An 18,539-nucleotide genomic window follows, 5' to 3' on the forward strand; every position below is an offset into this window, starting at 1 on the left:
TATTATCGCTGCCTCCTATTACGTCTTTCAACAGATACTGCCGCCTGTCATCCTTTTCCTCTACCTTACATTGATGCGGCAGGCCACCTGCAACAATAAGTAAAACTCGGACGCGGTGGCCTGTGCCGCCAAAATTACGTTTCTAAATATCTGGATCTATTTAATGGTGAAATTTCTTCAAATTCGGCAGTATCAATAGCAATATGAAAGTTTTGGAGTTTTCGCCTCCAAATATGTGCCGAATCGGCCATTCTTCGACCCCAAACGTCGGTTATCTGAAAACTCCGACCAGAGACATCTGCTTTGGACCATGCTCTATCTTGCGTGGCATTTCATGTTGCAAGTTGTGCATACGTCAATTGACATGCAAGTGCATTGTATGCTCCAGGACCTGAGGTGAGGTCCTTCATCACCAGCCCCATAACTTTCGATCTCATGTACCTATATCCCCGCAAAATCCCATTCAAGCCTGCGAGACAAGCTTTTTCAAAGCAGCAGCATCTTTAGGAACAAATCGCACCTTGTACTTCTGCGGAATGGCTACCAAACTCGTCGGGTCCGAGTTACCTCGCACGGGATGCCAATCCGTATCATCATGCGGCTCGATGCGGAAGCTATTGAGCGTGCGCATGAAGACCAGGTATAGTTCACGGTTTGCCAGGAGCGAGCCGGCGCACATGCGGTATCCCAGACCGTAGGTGAAGAGTGGTGCGTCGGGTTGTTCGAACCAGCGCTCTGGTCGGAAGACTTCGGGGTCGGTCCATACGTCTGGGTCTGTGGATTTGTTAGTTGGAGATTGTTGGAGGGGGAATGTGTATATGTGGTGTTGAGGTGAGAAGACTTACCCATGTTGCATGCCCAGGCATTCAGGAAAAACACTGTTCCCTTTGGAATGACGACGCCTTCGTAGGTAATATCCCGGATAGAAGTGCGAGGAAGAGCCAGGCGAAGCACGGTGAAGTAACTTTGGTCTGTTAGCTCGGGTATGTGGTGTTTTGAACATAAAGGAAAATACTCACCGAAGACACTCCCTGACCAGGGCAGCGACATAGGCACACTTCTGATCATCATCGGCCGAACACATTGGCTCATTCTTTCCGTACATCTCCTGAATAGCCTTGGCAGCTTTCTCCTGCACGTCCGGACGGGTTGAAAGAAGGCCAATACTCCAAGCCACCAGGGTGGTGACAGTATCGAGACCACCAGAAAGCATTGTCAAGCTGATAGACGTGAGCTCCTCCGTATTCAACTTAGCCTCTTTATCCAGAATAACATTCGCCTGGATACACGGCTTATGAATTCCCTTTTCCATCCGATCTTCCAAATCCTTGTTCAAAGCTCCTAGGTATTTATCCCGGCGCGCCCGCATCTCCGCAGCCTTGGTCGAATTGGTACTGAACGGGTTCAACCGCAATAGAGGAATGTAGTCCTGCAAGTTACCGGTGGTGCTTCGGAACTTGCTAATTTCCTCTTCGACCTCGGTGATTTCATCGAAGAGATTTTCTTCCTGGGAGGCGACTCGCACGCCCCAGTTCAGCGTCAAGGCCAGACTCAGACTCAGCCGTTGAATCATTGGCATTGGGTCGACGGGGGTTTTGCCACCATTACCGTAGCGGTAGAGTTCTTCTACAAAGGCCTTGGACTCGACGTCCAGATGAGAGACGTAACTTTCGACCGAAGGGCGATTAAGAGCCGAGGCGGCACCCTTTCGGCGTCGCTTCAGCGAGTCGCTATATGGAGAGGTGCCGATGGTGGTACCAGCGGTATTGGAGACAATCTAAGGCAATGGGCCGGTTTAGCATAGAAAAGGACGTTAGGAACAGGATAGCATATTCTTTCTCTGCTCACCTTGTGGAAAGTATAAAATTCGGGTCTCGAGCTCAAAGCCTGCGCATTCTGACCAAACAACACCTTGGCAGACGCAGCCGAGTTGACCACGACGACCGGGATATTCCCCAACTGAATCTGATACACGGCACCAAACTTCTTCGACCACGCGCGATACTGCTCCGCCGCGTTGACCCGGATTTGGGCCAAATTTCCAATCAGTGGAAGGCCGGTCGGGCCCTTCAGACCCTTGACTCGGGCCGAAGACCGAATGAACTCGTTGAGAATGACATAGAGCAAGGGGACCAGGATAGCGGCGACTCCGAGGGAATGCCATGGGTATTGGATGACCCTACCCTGTAGCGAGGCGACCGCAGTTGCGATAGCCATGGTGTCGATGTGAATATGCCCTTGACGATAAACCCCCGAAACAGAGGCAGTTGGCCACCAGGCTCAGGGATATAAAGGATGCGCCTGGAGCGCTGGATTTCCGTACTCCTTTTCGACTAAACCAAGTTGTTGTAACTGATTGGTGCTGGACACGATCGTCCAGTCGAGTTGTTCGTGTTGGTTCCCCCACATTTCGCCCCCAGACCCCTGCCCGAGTTTCCGCACGCGGACACATTCCGCACTGCACAGAACCCGTGCGAAGGACAGCATCTCGGACACGTGAACTACTATCAGAGGAACTCCTCTTCGAGCACGATTAGTTCTTTAGGTCTAGTTGAAGAGCTAAGGGTGACCCTCGCCTTGTTAGTTATCTAGTGGAAGATACAACCCGAGACTTCACCAGGGTGAGAAATCAAATCAAGGCATGATATTATGACTTTGCACCACATCAGTCCAACCCAGTATCGCGATAGCATCACTTCGTTTAGGATAGCTAGATGAGTATTGATCAACTTATGCGAGTCAGGTGCATATGCTGTCTGAAAGCTGCTGGTCCCATTACTCAGTCCCATTTCGTCAATGATCACGTGTAAGAAGTTTTGTAGCACTATTTGGTACGTATTCATGACAGACAAGAGTTATTAGTGCTCTAAGAGCTAGATCGTAAACAAAGACGCCCGCTATCTGAAAGGCATTATAAACAAGTCGGTTCAATACCAACTTACATTATTGAGCTTATACAACTGGACTTTGAGAATAGGGATCCTTGCAAAAGTATAACAATAACTATCTATAGGTCATCAACACTCAGAATTCAGTAATTACCACAAACACTCTCTACCAGTCTGAACTGGTCACAAACCTGACATATCCTTATCCCATCTTATCCCTTTCATCTCCACTTCCACTTCACCCTTTCTCGACGCTGGATATGTTACCCAGGAACAAGCGGGCATACCCGCCACTATCCATGCCTGCCCCGCACGGAGAATAGCCGGAATGGGGTGGGGTGGCTATGGTTTGTATATCACCAACCTTTATCAGACTGCTTTATTCGTAGCTTCGTGAGTTGGTCATCAACCGTTGGCTTATTTTATTGACCGAGAATTAGTGTAGTTGGATTCCCAAAACTTCCAGCAGGGGGCTCATTTTTGCAGATCCCTCCTTACCTAACAATACTTCAAATATACCCAGTTAGCTCTTAATCGTAAACATCTTAAACTCGTACGTCTCACTTTACAATCCACGAACCGGTACTGTAGTAACATGCACTATGCTGATTGAGACCTTGTCAACACTATATTCTCTATATGCATTTAGGCCCAACCTCTACTTAGTTTCTTGATACAGACGACCAAAGGCGGACAACAGAACGCGGAAAGTAACAAAGCTGAAAAACAATGCAGACTCTAGCCCACGAGAAACCTCTCGCAGCGACACAGTATATCGGAGTCATAGTACAGATCCACACGGGATGGCCCAGGCTAGGCTCCGGATGGGTCATCAGGGGTCAAGTTTGAATTTTGAAAGTGGTGGATTTCGCTCGAAAAAACCTCGACATCGACTTCATACAGAAACAATGGTATCATTTTTGCAGGGTGAGGACCAGGGAAGACCACACAACTTTATTCCTTGTAGTGAATCGTGCGGAAGAAGTCCATCATACCGGTGAACACGACCAGAAGGATACCACCACCAGGGCCTAGACGGAGCACCTTAGGAATGAAGCCCTTGTACAGGGCTCCAAAGCCCTCCTCCTTCATGACGGTGCCCACGGCAGGCCAGGCCCAGTTGTACTTGGGGGTCTGGCCAGGGACCTTGGTGGTGTTCTGAATACGGGACTTGACGACATCCATGGGGGTGTTGAGGATGGTACCGGCAATACCACCAATGGTACCGGCGATCAAATCATTGCGGGTCTGCTGGCTCTTGTTGCCGGGCTCGGGCTTGGGCAGCTGAGAGCGAACCTGGAAGATACAACCGAAGTAACCGGCGTTCCACAGGATGTGACGCCAGAGAGTGGACTCCAGACCGTTGTACATGGCGAGCGGGCCCTCCTGCTGAACAATCTTCTTCACCACATCCAGCATGCCATTGTACTTGCCAGCGGAAGCCTTATCTTGCAGACGAATCTTGACCAGCTCAAAGGGAACCACGACGAAAGCCTCGGTCGCACCAGCAGTCGCACCGGTCAGAACCGCCAAGCTCTGGGTCTGCTTCTCCACACCGAAGAGGCCGCGGTAGAAAGTGCCCCAGCTGTCGTTGGCAGCGAACTTGGTCGCACGCTTGGGAGCCTCCATCAAGATAGGCGCAGAGATACCACGGTACAGACGGGAGAAACTATAGAGATGGTAAGGCCCGTGACCTTCGGGAGGCGAATGCGGCGGGAGAGAGAGAGACAAGAGGACTCACCCTTCTTGCTTGATAATCTTGCGGAAGCAGTCGAACATGCCATTGTAGTGCTCACCACCAGCGGCGGCGGTTCCAGTCTGCAGCTGCCTGTATGGATGAATATTGTGTTAGCTGACATCAATCGGAACCGGGTCAGGGCCGGATGAAGCATTCGATGGGGATTCAGGCATACACTCGAGTCTTGACAACGTCCAATGGGTACCTATCAAAGTCGCATTGTTAATATCAACCACTTCTGAAATTATACGAGGGTATGCGCTTGGTTTGCAAGCGGATTTGAGCTGCGCGGTCGGCAATGGGTGGGCAATGGAAGCGTACATCATCAGGATCTGTGCGTGCGGGGAGAGAGATGTTAGTTACTGGATGTCTTGCTGAGGGGGTCACGCGACGTGATCAAGCCGACATATAAAGTCGAAGGATGTCTGTAAACATAAAAGGACATACCTCAGAGACACCAGCCACCGCACCAGCGGCGAACTGGTAGACGAAGGGGAGGGGTTGTTGCGGCTTGTCAGACATGATGGGCGACCGGCGGACCTGGGAGAGTGGAGTCAGCGTTGTTGATAGAATGGATTGGGAGCGCTGAACCAAAACATTGCAAAATTGATCACTTACCAAAGAGACTTAACGGCAACAAAGAAAAAAAAGAGAGGGGAAGGTTAGAGGAGGATGGAGAATGGAGAGAGAAGAATAGAGCTGGAGATGGAAGTTCCTTTGCGGGTGCCGGTGTCGGCAAGATTCGGTGCTTTCCCCGGAAGCAACTGCCTGGAGAAATTCACGTGATTCACCGCAGGAACGAACTGCCGCTCGCTCACCGGAGCGTGGGACTCGCTGACTCAGCCCCGTGGGGTTTTGATTTTCCCTGGGCCAGAGAATCACCACCGCAGATACGATACAAGGTGATTGAGGGAGACATCGAGGTACATAGTATTTGCAACTAATAATGATTACGTTGAGGAAAACTACTAAAGTAATGATAGTTGTGAGCTCACTGTATATTGTGCATTGATACGCTTCATACAGAGAAAGTTTCATATTTCCTTTCCTTTCTACACCATTATAGGCTGATCTGTTTATAATTCGTTCTGGAAAACAGTAGTAATTCCACATACATTGATGAACCAAAAGGCTGGATCCTTCCACTTATAGTACTACACATAGAGACCCCCCGAGTTTACAAATAGGCAACGAAACATGGCTAAATTGGTCCGTGGCTACGGCCTACAGTACAGGACTAGGAATTGTTCTCCACATGTGGAGACAAGCTCATACCCCTCACGGATATTTAGGCTGGGAGGAAAGATGGATTGTTTCATGGGCTTCTAACCACATGGTTGATAATCAAAATGACTTGAATATGTACAAGCATATGTACAGGATCTTCCTTTCGGTTATAGTTTACCCTTCTGCTTGGAAAACTCCTGCACCTTCTTCACTCGCCCCCAAGCCTCCAAGGCAAATGGCTTGGCCCGCTTCGCATAATCACCAGCCCGGGCGCTGCTAGCCTGCCGAGCAGCGTATCGCGCCGCAATACCCTGCATAATCACAGACCCTCGGAACGCAAAGAACGCGTCTCCCCATAGGATATCCTCCGCCGGGTTATATCCCGAGACAGCCGAGTACCAGCGAACGCAATCCTCGCGCGAAGGAAGGCCGGGGATACGCCCGGCCTGGAATTCTTCCTTGGTGTGATCGGCACCATCCATGATATAGGGGCTGGTCAAGTTACAAAAGTCGGACAACGGGTGTCCCACCGTAGCCATTTCCCAGTCCAAGATGCCAATCACTCGTGGTTCAGTCTTGTGGAAGATCATATTGTCGATCTTGTAGTCGCCATGCACCAACGTGCCGCGATCGCGTGGCTGGGTCGACTTCTGGCCGAAGAATTGCACCATATCCTTAAAGTAAGGCAGTTCACCAACGGGTTCCTTGGTATCTTTATCCAGGACCTGGGATTGGGCCTTGGAGACAGTTGTGAAGGTCGCGATTTGTCGGTCGTAGAATCCAGACGGCTTGCCGAATTTCTCGAGGCCGACTGATTTGGGAACAACCGCATGAAATTTGGCTAACGTCTCCACGGCAGATTTCCATCTATCGTCCGAGTAAGTAAATAGGTCCTGCATAGTTCCGGGATGGTCAAACCTACAGGGCATTCCTCTCTGCCGGGCTAACTCCGGGCATTGCAGGATCGGTAAAGTGCCGACCGTCCAAGAACTCCATAATGTAGAACGGGGTACCGATCACGCTGCTGTCTTCGCAGAGGCAGAGTGCTTCTGGCACAGGCACATCTGTATTTCCCAGCGCCCGGATGACCTGGTATTCTCGGTCTACTCGGTGGGCGGTCTTCGAGAGCAGCTTGCCGGGAGGCTTCTTGCGCAGGACGAGCTTACGTCCATCGGCGGTGGTGATTTGGTATGTTGGGTTGGATTGACCGAAGCCGAACTATTGCAGAGCCAAAAGTCAGCACCTGGTAACCCCCTCTTTGCCATTTCTCTTGGGAATCTCACTTGTTTCAAATCCAGCGGGGTCGTGACCACGGGCACATTCTGGTTAAGGTAGCGCTCCAAGGAGGGCAGGTCTATCGGTTGGCGTACTTCTCCCGCCATGATTGCTGCGTGGGGACTAAAGGGGCGATATGGAATGGGGGTTTCAAATCAAATGAAGTTCATTGACACATATATACGGCAAGGAAAGGGCGCCGAAGGGGTAATGTGAAGCTCGAGTGAGCAACAGCCGGAGAACCTCGGCCAAATGTACCTCGGCGGCCTCCAAGCGGGGAGGGTTTGGTGTGTTTGCACCGACCCCAGATCGGAGATCGGCTTGGGCACTCCGAAGTATAAATATACATCAGGGAAAAGTGCAGTCCAGTGGCTACTTCCTACAGTACTGGAATGAAGGTGAAATTAGCTTCATGAAAAGTTTCATCACTAGCATATAGTATTGGAGCTCCTTAAGCTCATCGAAATCCGACACATGCCTCGAAATCGTATTACCAAGGATATGGCTTCACCTTCTTTTTAATCCAGGTCATTGGAGTCCAACCATCATGATCGACAATATTCACGTCCACTCGCTTATCTTCCGTCAAGATTCGCACAGCTGCTACCTCATGCATTTCTGCAGCGTGAGATAGAGCAGTCCGACCTGAACTGTCCCGCACATTAGGGTCAACTTCTTCTAGGGCGAGCAACTGTTCCATCACCGACGACGCCTGTCGAGTCGAAGTATCCTGCATTGCATCTTGTTCGAACGTCTCATCATTCATGATTGGGACTGCTATAGTCTCTCCTTTTAGTAGAGGAACGATGATCTTCTCCGTTTCTTCCTCATATGCCCGAGTACGGACAAAGTCGTCAGATCTACCCAAAAATCTGCCCGACCGAGCCGCCTGTATTAATGGTGTTCTCCCGCAGTAGTCGCCCGCGTTCGGATCTACTCTTCCAGTTTCCAGCAGGACTTTGACCACTTTGGCTGCCCCAAAGAATGCGGCATATGTCAATGGAGTCCCCCGGTCCAGGGTTCGGTGATCGGGGTTCGCCCCCGCTGTGATGAGCAGGCTTACAGTCTTCTCGTGGCCCGATGCCGCGGCGGAACACAAAGGAGTGAAACCAGAAGAGTCCTTGCTGTCAACTTCGACCGCACCGGTGGCTAGTATATCCTTGACCAATGCTATGTCACCATTTTCGGCAGCACGGCAGAGGGGAGTCTCGCCAGAATTTTCCTTGGCGTCAAACTCAACACCGGTTGTGGCAAGAAGAATCTTTGCAATGTTATAGTGCCCGGATTGCACGGCAACGGAGAGAGGAGTTCGCATTGAATTGTCCCTCATGTTTGGATCAACACCATCCACACTCAACATCATCTTAACAACGGCTTCATGCCCCCGCAGCGCGGCAGCTCCCAATGGTGAATGATACCCGCTTTGGGGTGTCCATCGAGGGGCTTCACGCAGACAGAGGTCAACAATGTTCTCGTTTCCACCCCAAGCAGCCGCGGGTAGACTCTGGTCATCTAGGTGCACGCGAGCATCCTCCAGCAAGACGTGCACAATCTCCTCCTGTCCCTGTTGCAGCGCTTCACTCAGGACACCACTGAAGTCAAAGGCGCGAGGAGGGCCAAAGCCAAGCCCACTGATCGCAGTCGATGGGATGTTGGCAGAATGTTCCAACAAAAACTTGACAGTCTCTGCATGGCCGCTGCCTGCTGCTCTGCGAAGAGGGGTAGTATCGTAACCTGAACGCATATTCAGTGCACTGGGCTGACGTTCAAGTAATAGCTTCACTATTTTTGTATGTCCACTTTCCGCAGCATTTTCAATGGCTATGTAGAGCCATTGCCTGGAAATGGGCTCCGAGGTCTCATCTAGGTACGAGGGTTTGTCAACCAGAATATCGCCTCCTCGTCGTAGCATCGCCCGCACGATGTTTTCAAAGCCATGCTTGGCGGCCCAGTTGATCGTCTCGTTCTTCTCGTTGCCAATTATCTGATCATAGAGGTAATCACGAAGAAGGTGATACCGCCGACGATCGGTTCTCATCAACGCGGAAATGCTGGCAGGGGTTAGCAGATGCTGCGCGATCATGAAAAAGATTTCATTGGGCAGGTCGATCTGAGACATCTGGCTTTGGGTTAGCTTCATTGGATAAACTCAAAATAGACTCGATTTGCTTACAGTCATCCCCAGCTGTCTTATTGGACCCGAGGCGCTCCGTACCGCGTGTCCCCATTCGGAGACGATGGATTGTTCGAAGGAGGTGAAGTAAAAAGCCCCACTTCATGTATCCTTGACTCGTTCAGCTCTCTACTAGCCCGATTGGGTTAGATTCGCTCGCTACATACATCCATGTTGCAGCTCTTTTGATGGATCTTTTCTTTTGGCGATGCGTCAAACCCCCATTTTCTCTGCTTCGATACTAGTCAATACTATCTTTAGCCTGTTTCCGTGGCAGAGACCCTCGGGCCGCGATGGGTTCGGCAACACGGTCGCCGCCCCGGACTTCACTCCGATTCGACGACGTCTGGGGTAGCAGGCCGAGGCCGAACATGGATGAATTGCTTTCTTGGGATTGAAATGGCGAAAGGTATCTAACAATTTGCTAATCTTCTCGGGTAAGGTAGGTGATTCATGACTTCCATCAAGTCGTGAGAGGAGATCAAGTCAAGTATTCTGCTGGGTCCTGGGGAGTCGTAAATATATAATCACAGCAAGCTAGAGCGATGTCCTCATGGATGGTCAACGCGACAAAATTTTACGCATCTCCTAGGAATATTTGCATCACGCAGGGAATCTAGACTCTCTAGTTTGATCAACTTGGAATCAATCACCGCTTCTACTTTGGGATCCCCATAGTCTCTTCGCCCTTGCCCTCGAACACTTGAACGAATGCCCGAAGGGTCGCACTGCGAAGGAGACTGCTGTCTTGTTGGATACTCGGAGTGTTCAGAATACTCTCGAGGCTAACATTCGAAATATCGATGATCTTAATGCAAATTTGTTGGGGCAAGAGCTTGCTAGTAAATTAGTCGATTCTGCTGGTCGGCAATCTTGGATGAAATCAACGTGAACCTCCTAGATAAGGAAAGGAGCACTTGGCAAGATGAAATGCTTAGAAAATTTGTGTATGGCTCATCTGTCTACTTGGAAATTCCCTCCATCGATCCATGAAGTTCTTCTAAGCTCATACTCTATATTTCGATGCCAGTCATGTGACTCTCTTCGGCCCCGGCCGCTTATCTTATCTCTTATCTTATCGTACCCCGAGGCCCGGCGAGCGCCGACGAGTCTCCGCTTCCCTCAGAATGGCGGAGTTTCCTATAACCTGCCGGCCAGGTCCTTTTTCTTCGGACTCTCTTTGTTTCTTTCGACAATCAGCCAAAAATAACTAATAACGACATAAGCTGTGATCGAAGCTAGCTGAAGCTCCGACAATCATCAACATGGCGCCCATCCTCACCTCCAATCCCACTATCACCCTCGTCCCCGAACCTCTCACACCTGCCAACTTCGCGCCATTTGGCACAGCAATCTGCTCGCCTCTACCTCGCGAAATCAGCGTCGCTCCTCAACCATCCTCGCTACCTCCACATGACCCAACACCAGTCCTAGCAAACCAAAATTCCGCCCTGAAATATAGCCCCATCTCTCCCCTCATCGACCGGTACACCAATGGCTGCCCAAGCGGGAAACCCGCCTCCGCACGAATGACCATGTTCTGCTGCTTCCCTCGCAAACTGCGCACGATCAGTGCAAGACAACAACCCGATAACGAAGTCTTCGATGTTCGCATCCTCGAACGTCACCCTTTCACCAACCAGAGCTTTATCCCCACCGATCTGTCCAGCCATTCCAAGGTCGGCGATGGTGAAGAAGAGCCCGTCTTTCTGGTTGTTGTTGCGCCGACGCTCAAGGGCGAGGTAGCAACTGCAAAGAACGCGGCCGGTGAAACGATTACGATTCGCGATCCCCCTGATCTGCGCAACGTGAAGGCTTTCATTGCGCGCGGTGGGCAGGCCGTTACGTATGGGGTTGGTACGTGGCATGCGCCAATGGTGGTTCTGGGCCCGCGACGAGTTGATTTCGTCGTGGTGCAGCATGTTAATGGTGTCGATGACGAGGATTGCCAGGAGGCTGCTTTTGGTGAGGGCATTGTTGTTGATCTGGGGGTGAAGGGCCAGTATGGTCGGCCCGAGAAGACTCCTGCTCGGCTGTGGGCGAAGCTGTGATTGAGAGTCCAAGGTGAAGCTTTTGCTGGAAGAGTGAAATATGTATATTCACACTTTTCGATGCATCGCAGCTGGTTACGAGGATGCGATGATCTGGTACTCAGGCTGAGGACCATGCACAAAACGGTCAGATATTTGTACATAGACCTTTTATACATCGTGAAAAGATTATGACCCTTGACACTGGAACAAGTGGTTCTTTTCCTACCCAGGGTCGAGTAGGGCGTCGCATTTAGATCTGGATGGAAAGCTGGGCGCTCTTTGGTCGAGATCCCTGCTTGCATGCGACCAGGCGAACTAGTGTGGTAGAATGGCGTATCAGGAACCTTGAAAAACAGTAGCACATTTGGGGGTATACATCAATATAAATACATCTATAGTACAATCATTTCGCCAAGAAGGCCTGGAATGCCTTATGCTCAATCACCACATTTCCAACGGCACGAAGCCTCTTCCGACCTTCCTTCTGCTTCTCTAACAGCTTGCGCCGACGACTGACATCGCTAGCATGAAGTTTCGCCAGAACATCCTTGCGATAAGGCTTGATCGTCTCACGAGCCACAATCTTCTTGCCAACAGCCGCCTGAATGACAACCTCAAAAAGTTGTCTGTCAACATGCTCCTTGAACTTGGTGACCCACTGTCTCCCTTGCCAGTTCACTTGACTCATGTGCATGAGGCGGGAGACAGCGTCAACTGGGACCTTGTTAACGAGAAGCTGGAGCTTGACGATGTTACCGGCTCGCCAGGCAGACTCTTCATAGTCCAGACTAGCGTAGCCTTTGGTGTTGCCTTTGAGTTTGCCGAAGAAGTCATCAACCAGGTGAGCCAGTGGCAGCTCATACTTGAGAATGACTTGGCTTGATGTGAAGTACTCGATACTCTGTTGTTCGCCTCGGTTGGCCTCGCATAGCTCGATGACCTTTCCGAGATACTCGTCTGGGAAGGTGATGGTGGCCAACACGTACGGCTCCTGCACCTCAGCGACCTTCAGACGAACGCTGTCATCATCGGGGAACTTGGCGGGGTTGGTGATGATTTCTTCGGTGCCGTCCTTCCACACCACCTTAACGGGAACCGAAGGAGGAGTGATAATGATACTGGCACCATGTTCCTGTCGCAACCGGTCCTCGAATACAGAGCAATGGAGAGTGCCCAAAAAGCCCATTCGGAAACCAGCTCCAAGCGCGTCCGAGGACTCTTTTTGAACTGTGATACTTCGATCATTCAGAATGAGTTGGTTGATGCTGTCCTCCAAATGCTCAAAATGATCGGCGTTCATAGGGTAGACCGCCACAAAGACCATGGACTTGGGCTCTTCGAATCCAGGGAGTGGCTCGACAAACTTCTCGGACCCGACTCGAGTGAAAGTGTCGCCAATTTTGGCCTCCTGACTGCGCTTCATGCCGGGATTGAAGTAGATATACCCGACTTGACCCGCTCGGAGAACTGTCTGGGGTGTCTCGGTTGGATACATGATGCCAACCTCACCCACATAGTATTTGAGTCCGGTGACGAAGGAGACTAGTTGCTGGCCCGGACGAACCTCGCCATCAAACACGCGCACTAGAAGAATAACACCCTTGTATGAGTCGTACCAAGAGTCCACGAGAAGCATGCGAAGGGGCTTCGAGATATCTCCAACGGGGCTGGGAAAAGGGTCAGAATAATGCAACTTCTCGCGCAATAGAACAGTTTAAACATACGCTGGAATCTTCTCGACAACCCTTGGCAGTATTTCCGCAACATTCAATCCAGTCTTTGCTGAAACCTTGACTGCATTCTCTGTATCCAGCTCGAACGAGCTTTTCATCTGTTCCAGAGCCCGCTCCGGATCGGCCGAGGGCAAGTCCACCTTGTTGATGACCGGAATCAATTCAAGGCCCTGGGCAAAGGCCAGGTAGAAATTCGCAACGGTCTGCGCCTGAACGCCCTGGCTAGCATCGACCAGAAGCAAGGCTCCTCCACAGCTAGCATAACTGCGCGACACCTCTGCACGGAAATCCACATGGCCCGGGGTATCCACCAAATGCAAAAGGTAGTCCTCGTCCTTGTGGTTGTAAATCATTGTACAGGTCTGCGCCTTGACTGTAATTCCTCGCTCTCGCTCGACATCTAGCTTGTCGAGTACCTGTTTGTTCATACCGGGTTGGATAGTACCCGTGAGCTCCAGCAACCGATCGGAGAGGGTGCTTTTTCCATGATCGACGTGGGCAACAATGCAGAAGTTGCGATATCGTTCAATTGGGATGGCTGCGATCCGTCGTTCAAGGTCCGTGTCGGGGGAACTTGGAGACGCCTTTGCCCTAGCACTCCAAACGGCCGAATTTGTAAAGGACCGAAGGGAGTTATACTGGGACGAGAAGCCAGCCGAGGCGAGACTCGCGGATCGACCATTCGGCGCCGCGCTCAGCCATCGGGCTAACTGCAGACATCCTCGCATCTGGAATCCTGCAATAGCATGGAAGAAGATAGGGATTGCCCTGTCTCCTTGTGCTGATCAGAGTCAACAAAAAGAGCGAATTGAGGATCGAGACTTTTGGCGGAGGGTGCTTTGCGGAGAAAAAAGAATTGCCGGGCGGTGAGTTTGATCACCGCGGGGACCATGTAAACAACGAATGTTCTTGATTCTCTCATTGCTACCGCTCTGCCTTGTTCAGTGCTTCCAATTGCTCGCCATGGCTGAAACAAAGGACAAGTCCAAGGTCCACAAGCTGTCGATCCGAGGTTGGTATCCCCTCAGAGGCTCGTCATTGTGGCCATGAAGCTAACAAGACAGCAGGATCGGCCAAGCTAGTATCTGAATTTGTGAGTCTTTCTGCTCCGTTCCTGCCATGGCAATAGAATGACCACTGACTGATGACCATTCAGTTTGAGTACTCGATTAACTCAATTCTGTGAGTGATGTTTGCCACCCCGGACGGACAGGAGCTGACCACAAAATTTCATCCAGCTTTCAGCGTGGTGTCTACCCTCCCGAAGACTTCACAACGTAAGTCAGGATCCAGAAGTGTGAGATTCGGCATTGGTGTGCTAATTTATCAAAGTGTCAAGAAATATGGCCTCAACATGCTCGGTTTGTCCCTCTCGCTCCTACGAGTTCCGACGATTAGCTATCGCATACCGCTTGCTTGACGTTCCCCTCTAACCTTGCATTAGTGTCGGCGGATGACCAGGTCAAGGCATACATCAAAAAGATCATGTCGCAGCTGAACAAGTGGATGGCCGGGGGCAAAATTTCGAAACTTGTGGTCGTCATCACCGACAAGGAGACCGGGGAGCATGTGGAGCGCTGGCAGTTTGACGTGGACATCTTCGGCAAGAACTCCAAGAGCCAGGGCTCACGCAAGGCTGGTGATAATGAAAATGCCGCTCCTGGGTAAACCCAATCTTTCTATTTTGCTTTCAGGGCCTAAATCCCTGGCCTCCCGTCCCAGTTCTGAGCTAACATCAGCGGCTTGAACGAACAGAGACAACAACACCCCAGCTCCCGAGCCAGTTGAGAAAACCGAAAAGGAAATTCAGGAAGAGATCCAGGCCATTTTCCGCCAGATTACCGCCTCCGTCACCTTCCTCCCCGTTCTCGATGGAGATTGCACCTTCAACGTCCTCGTCTACGCCGATGCTGACTCGGACGTGCCTGTGGAATGGGGCGACAGTGATGCCAAGGAGATCAAGAACGCCGAGAAGGTGCAGCTGCGAAGCTTCAGCACCAACAACCACCGAGTTGGCACACTTGTCAGCTATCGGTTGGCGGACTAGATGGGTGGTACTGGATGACGTTTTATGACCCGATACGAGGGATATAACTGCATAGGCGTTTGGGTGGGTTGTGTTCGGTCATTTGATTGTTTCTAACTTGCTAGATGTGGTATCTTCTGAATGATGCATTTTTTCACTTGATCGATTGGTGATCGGTATCATGGCGAATTTCCATAGTACCATGGTAATTTGGCCATCATCGGAAACCATTCGTTCCACGAGCCTCCTTGCCACTTCATCAATTGCTCGACGATGGGTTCAAAGACCCCGTCACCGCATATTTCTTGCATCGTTTCTGGTATCCACCCCCGATCGATCCGTTTGTTGGCCAAGACTGATCCGACCCCGTACGGATCACCTTTCCATACCCCAATTCCCCGTAGCGCCTCGCCTAAGATCAGACTGTCCAAGGGAGTAACCTCCTCGGGCGGATCTATCCCAATCACGGACACCATTTGGGCATGCCTGTGCATCTCAGTACGTAAGCGAGGCAGCAAACCGATAGCAGGAAAGTGACAGTCCATAAATCGATCGCGTTTGAACGCGTGTGTCACGACAGTGATTCGTTTGGGGTAGACACTCGCATGAGCTCGAAAGCGAAGTAGCGAGAAGAGCACATTCTGATAGGAGTCTGTTGCGTTACATTCTGTAATGATTCGCGATGGATCAATTGTAGCGATCTTGAGCTCTTGTTGAAAATAAGCATTCTCCCGGACTAGGTTCTGCAGTCTTTTATTAGTCTGCTATTCATAGTTATGACACAGATGAGAGTTGATCCTAACTTGGTATGATTGTCCTTCGCTAAGGTCTGTTCGAGGCTTCTTGGTTGGACCGCTGTATAGAATGTATGAGCCAGAGAAGCTTCTCTTTGGCCAGACTCGCAGACCACTTACCCTGAGAAGACGAGCAACGCCTGAGGGTCTTTTGCAAGCACTTGTAGTCCAGCCTGGGCATGTTTGATGAACGTTGGCGTCTCTCCTCGCTGGAAGTGTTCAATCATCCTGTTGACCAATCCGTGAAAGTCAGTTGATAGAACGTAGTGAGGCTAAGATCAGTTTTGTATGCTGAACTTGAGCTCACCATTCATTTTCCGTGGCTCCATGTGCTGGACCCCCGATATAGATGGCATGACAACAGACAATGATCAAGTGGTTCAGGACACCACGAGAGTGACCTGGATCGGAGGCCATGCTTTCCTTGATCTTGTGGAATGTTGGAGAACAAAGTTGAAGATGGCGCCAGTTGAGATTGGCCCAACAACCGGGATACTCTGGATCGCTCTGGCTAAACATGCGGGTGGTCCGTGCGCATGATGCCGATCGCGATGACGCTTGAATCATGATGCTTTTCCCCACGAATCCACGATCAAGAAACTAGGAAACGAGCCACGCTCGAACGATTCATGTCATTGCATCGGACGTCTGTGGACTTAGCAACAGAGCAAGGTATTGGGGGCATTCTTCAGCGAGAAACGCAATTGTCCATCACAGTTCCATCATGCGACCACGTTTCATAAAGACATTATCGTGCGCATTCCTGGAATGCCGCCCACGAGGCATTCGATTGGAACAAGGCCTCTCTCACTATTCTCGGCCATGTAGCATACAGACCAGCAATGTGTTTCCAAGGTGGATAATCCCTTTCACAACTCCAGTGGGATGTCCAAACATTCCGAGGCAAGCCTTCAATATCAATCAAAGCCGACGGATTCACATGAAGCCCACCCCACAAGATATCTTGAATCTTTCACTTACACTCTCACATGGACGTATGAATGGGACCACCGAGTTGACTTGCACACTCTTCAATGCCAAAGGAACCATCGAGACGCCCGAGACCCGCTTGACCAAAGCGAATATTGCCCGCGAGTACAAAGTCGATGGTCGGGACCTACGCACTGTAGATGCAGTGTCGGAAGGCATTCCTCACTTCGTCATCCGACCATCGACCATTTTCATCAGTCTGTTCTCTTTAAGACTTCTGGTCCAATCGGACCGAGTACTCCTGATCCGATGTGGTTCGAAGGACACCGAACCCCACGCGTTCCTCGAGGAGATCTTTGTGACCGATCTACAAAGTAAATTGTGTGGCAATCACCGTTCTGGATTCCCAATTTCACTACCTTATGAAATTCGTGTCTTCGAGGCAGCGTTGGCATCTGTTACCGCACACCTGGAAGCAGAGCACTCGCTAGTACGCAGGGAGATCGAGCACAGTCTCAAAGATCTACAAAGCGAAGACATTGCATCAACCGGTCCCCGAACACTCCTAGAAAACGGCAAGAAGCTTGTGAATATTGAACAGCGCGCTCGGCAAATGCGCACTGCGGTGCAAGAATTGCTAAGCAATGACGAAGATCTCGCTGCCATGTACCTCACTGACCAACAAGCTGGCAGGCCACATGCTATCGAAGACCACCAAGAAGTTGAGTACCTCCTCGAGGCATATTATAAGAGTCACGATGCGATTGTAGAGTCAGCGGGGGCATTATTGAGTGAAGTGCATCGCACACAAGATGCTATCCTGTCCATTCTCGATGTCCGACGCAATCAGATTATGGTCTTTGAGGCGCAACTGGAGATCTGTATGCTCGGCTTTGCGGTGTCGACATTCGTTGCTGGGTTATATGGTATGAATGTTGTCAATTACCTGGAAGATAGCCCTTATGCTTTCCCATCCCTTGTGGCAGGTTGTGTGATGGGGACGTTGCTACTCGCACGGTTTGGGATGTCGAGGCTGCAGAAGTTCCGCAGGATGCAGCTGTGAATGTCATACTATGATTGATTCTATGATTTATAGTCAATACAGTTGGGTCGGGGAGTAGCGATGAGACGAACTAAGTCTCAGGCGGTCTCTAGGATATGCTGTCATTATAACCGGACAAGAAATCAATTGAAGTGATATGAAGTTGAACAAAATTTCGAGAATACAGCAAGTAACAAAATCAACCCCATTCCATGCATCGTCGACCAACTACCATTCCCCGCCGACTTCGTAATGGAAGATCTTGTCGTGGATCCTTCCGCCAGTAAACCGCCACAGTCGGGAGACAGACTGCCAACCGTTAGTTCATGACTATTCCTTCCCAAGTGTTTAAAGTACATACCGCGTTTAACCATACACCGTGCAACATAATCTGAATGAAAGCGTACTCTGCAGGATGCCCATTCCCCGCGGGGCGATCCGCTTGGTCGAGTCGAGGATTGGCAGGACGATACGTCGGCATACGACGATGATGAGTAGGCCAGTCAGCCGGTTGTTCTGGATTTACCGGCGCAGCAGAAGAGCCATTCTGCTCAGATCCACTATGATGAACCTCATAGTCGGCGAGCACGGATAACGAGCGCGTTGTGGTGGTAGTAGCTGTGACGGACATGATTGCGCGAGTACAGATTCTGGACAGAGGAGTGATGAACGTCGACACC

At 50.7% G+C, this 18,539-nt stretch overlaps 10 protein-coding genes across 10 annotated transcripts; 3 read left to right on the forward strand and 7 right to left on the reverse strand.

Moving 5' to 3' along the window:
• Positions 1-463: 463 nt before the first annotated feature.
• Positions 464-2,217, reverse strand: N7458_000636 (cytochrome P450; the record flags this gene model as incomplete). The annotated part of the gene is made up of 4 exons (XM_056904030.1): positions 464-774; positions 846-964; positions 1,020-1,777; positions 1,849-2,217. 4 exons carry the CDS (start codon positions 2,215-2,217, stop codon positions 464-466), a joined length of 1,557 nt encoding a protein of 518 aa, XP_056771797.1.
• Positions 2,218-3,842: 1,625 nt separating this feature from the next.
• On the reverse strand, positions 3,843-5,148 carry N7458_000637 (putative mitochondrial 2-oxodicarboxylate carrier protein; the record flags this gene model as incomplete). The annotated part of the gene is made up of 5 exons (XM_056904031.1): positions 3,843-4,557; positions 4,630-4,716; positions 4,802-4,831; positions 4,948-4,958; positions 5,074-5,148. 5 exons carry the CDS (start codon positions 5,146-5,148, stop codon positions 3,843-3,845), a joined length of 918 nt encoding a protein of 305 aa, XP_056771798.1.
• An 872-nt stretch (positions 5,149-6,020) lies between these two features.
• N7458_000638 (phosphotransferase family protein) lies at positions 6,021-7,235 on the reverse strand (the record flags this gene model as incomplete). The annotated part of the gene is made up of 3 exons (XM_056904032.1): positions 6,021-6,720; positions 6,776-7,071; positions 7,137-7,235. 3 exons carry the CDS (start codon positions 7,233-7,235, stop codon positions 6,021-6,023), a joined length of 1,095 nt encoding a protein of 364 aa, XP_056771799.1.
• A 383-nt stretch (positions 7,236-7,618) lies between these two features.
• On the reverse strand, positions 7,619-9,247 carry N7458_000639 (uncharacterized protein; the record flags this gene model as incomplete). The annotated part of the gene is made up of 1 exon (XM_056904033.1): positions 7,619-9,247. The coding sequence occupies one exon, from the start codon at positions 9,245-9,247 to the stop codon at positions 7,619-7,621; it is 1,629 nt and encodes a 542-aa protein (XP_056771800.1).
• A 1,319-nt stretch (positions 9,248-10,566) lies between these two features.
• Positions 10,567-11,352, forward strand: N7458_000640 (ureidoglycolate hydrolase; the record flags this gene model as incomplete). The annotated part of the gene is made up of 1 exon (XM_056904034.1): positions 10,567-11,352. One exon carries the CDS (start codon positions 10,567-10,569, stop codon positions 11,350-11,352), a length of 786 nt encoding a protein of 261 aa, XP_056771801.1.
• Positions 11,353-11,737: 385 nt separating this feature from the next.
• N7458_000641 (GTPase GUF1) lies at positions 11,738-13,795 on the reverse strand (the record flags this gene model as incomplete). The annotated part of the gene is made up of 2 exons (XM_056904035.1): positions 11,738-13,001; positions 13,059-13,795. The coding sequence occupies 2 exons, from the start codon at positions 13,793-13,795 to the stop codon at positions 11,738-11,740; spliced, it is 2,001 nt and encodes a 666-aa protein (XP_056771802.1).
• Positions 13,796-14,030: 235 nt separating this feature from the next.
• Positions 14,031-15,114, forward strand: N7458_000642 (spindle checkpoint protein MAD2; the record flags this gene model as incomplete). Its single annotated transcript, XM_056904036.1, has 7 exons — positions 14,031-14,079; positions 14,135-14,160; positions 14,224-14,249; positions 14,306-14,344; positions 14,400-14,428; positions 14,512-14,731; positions 14,823-15,114. The coding sequence occupies 7 exons, from the start codon at positions 14,031-14,033 to the stop codon at positions 15,112-15,114; spliced, it is 681 nt and encodes a 226-aa protein (XP_056771803.1).
• Positions 15,115-15,272: 158 nt separating this feature from the next.
• N7458_000643 (DUF218 domain protein) lies at positions 15,273-16,304 on the reverse strand (the record flags this gene model as incomplete). The annotated part of the gene is made up of 4 exons (XM_056904037.1): positions 15,273-15,836; positions 15,897-15,948; positions 16,008-16,115; positions 16,195-16,304. 4 exons carry the CDS (start codon positions 16,302-16,304, stop codon positions 15,273-15,275), a joined length of 834 nt encoding a protein of 277 aa, XP_056771804.1.
• A 523-nt stretch (positions 16,305-16,827) lies between these two features.
• On the forward strand, positions 16,828-17,880 carry N7458_000644 (CorA family magnesium transporter; the record flags this gene model as incomplete). The annotated part of the gene is made up of 1 exon (XM_056904038.1): positions 16,828-17,880. The coding sequence occupies one exon, from the start codon at positions 16,828-16,830 to the stop codon at positions 17,878-17,880; it is 1,053 nt and encodes a 350-aa protein (XP_056771805.1).
• Positions 17,881-18,087: 207 nt separating this feature from the next.
• Positions 18,088-18,490, reverse strand: N7458_000645 (uncharacterized protein; the record flags this gene model as incomplete). Its single annotated transcript, XM_056904039.1, has 2 exons — positions 18,088-18,168; positions 18,221-18,490. 2 exons carry the CDS (start codon positions 18,488-18,490, stop codon positions 18,088-18,090), a joined length of 351 nt encoding a protein of 116 aa, XP_056771806.1.
• Positions 18,491-18,539: the final 49 nt, after the last annotated feature.

Source organism: Penicillium daleae (assembly GCF_028827525.1).
Source record: "Penicillium daleae strain IBT 16125 chromosome Unknown utg000001l_segment0_segment0, whole genome shotgun sequence".
Classification (NCBI taxonomy): domain Eukaryota; kingdom Fungi; phylum Ascomycota; class Eurotiomycetes; order Eurotiales; family Aspergillaceae; genus Penicillium; species Penicillium daleae.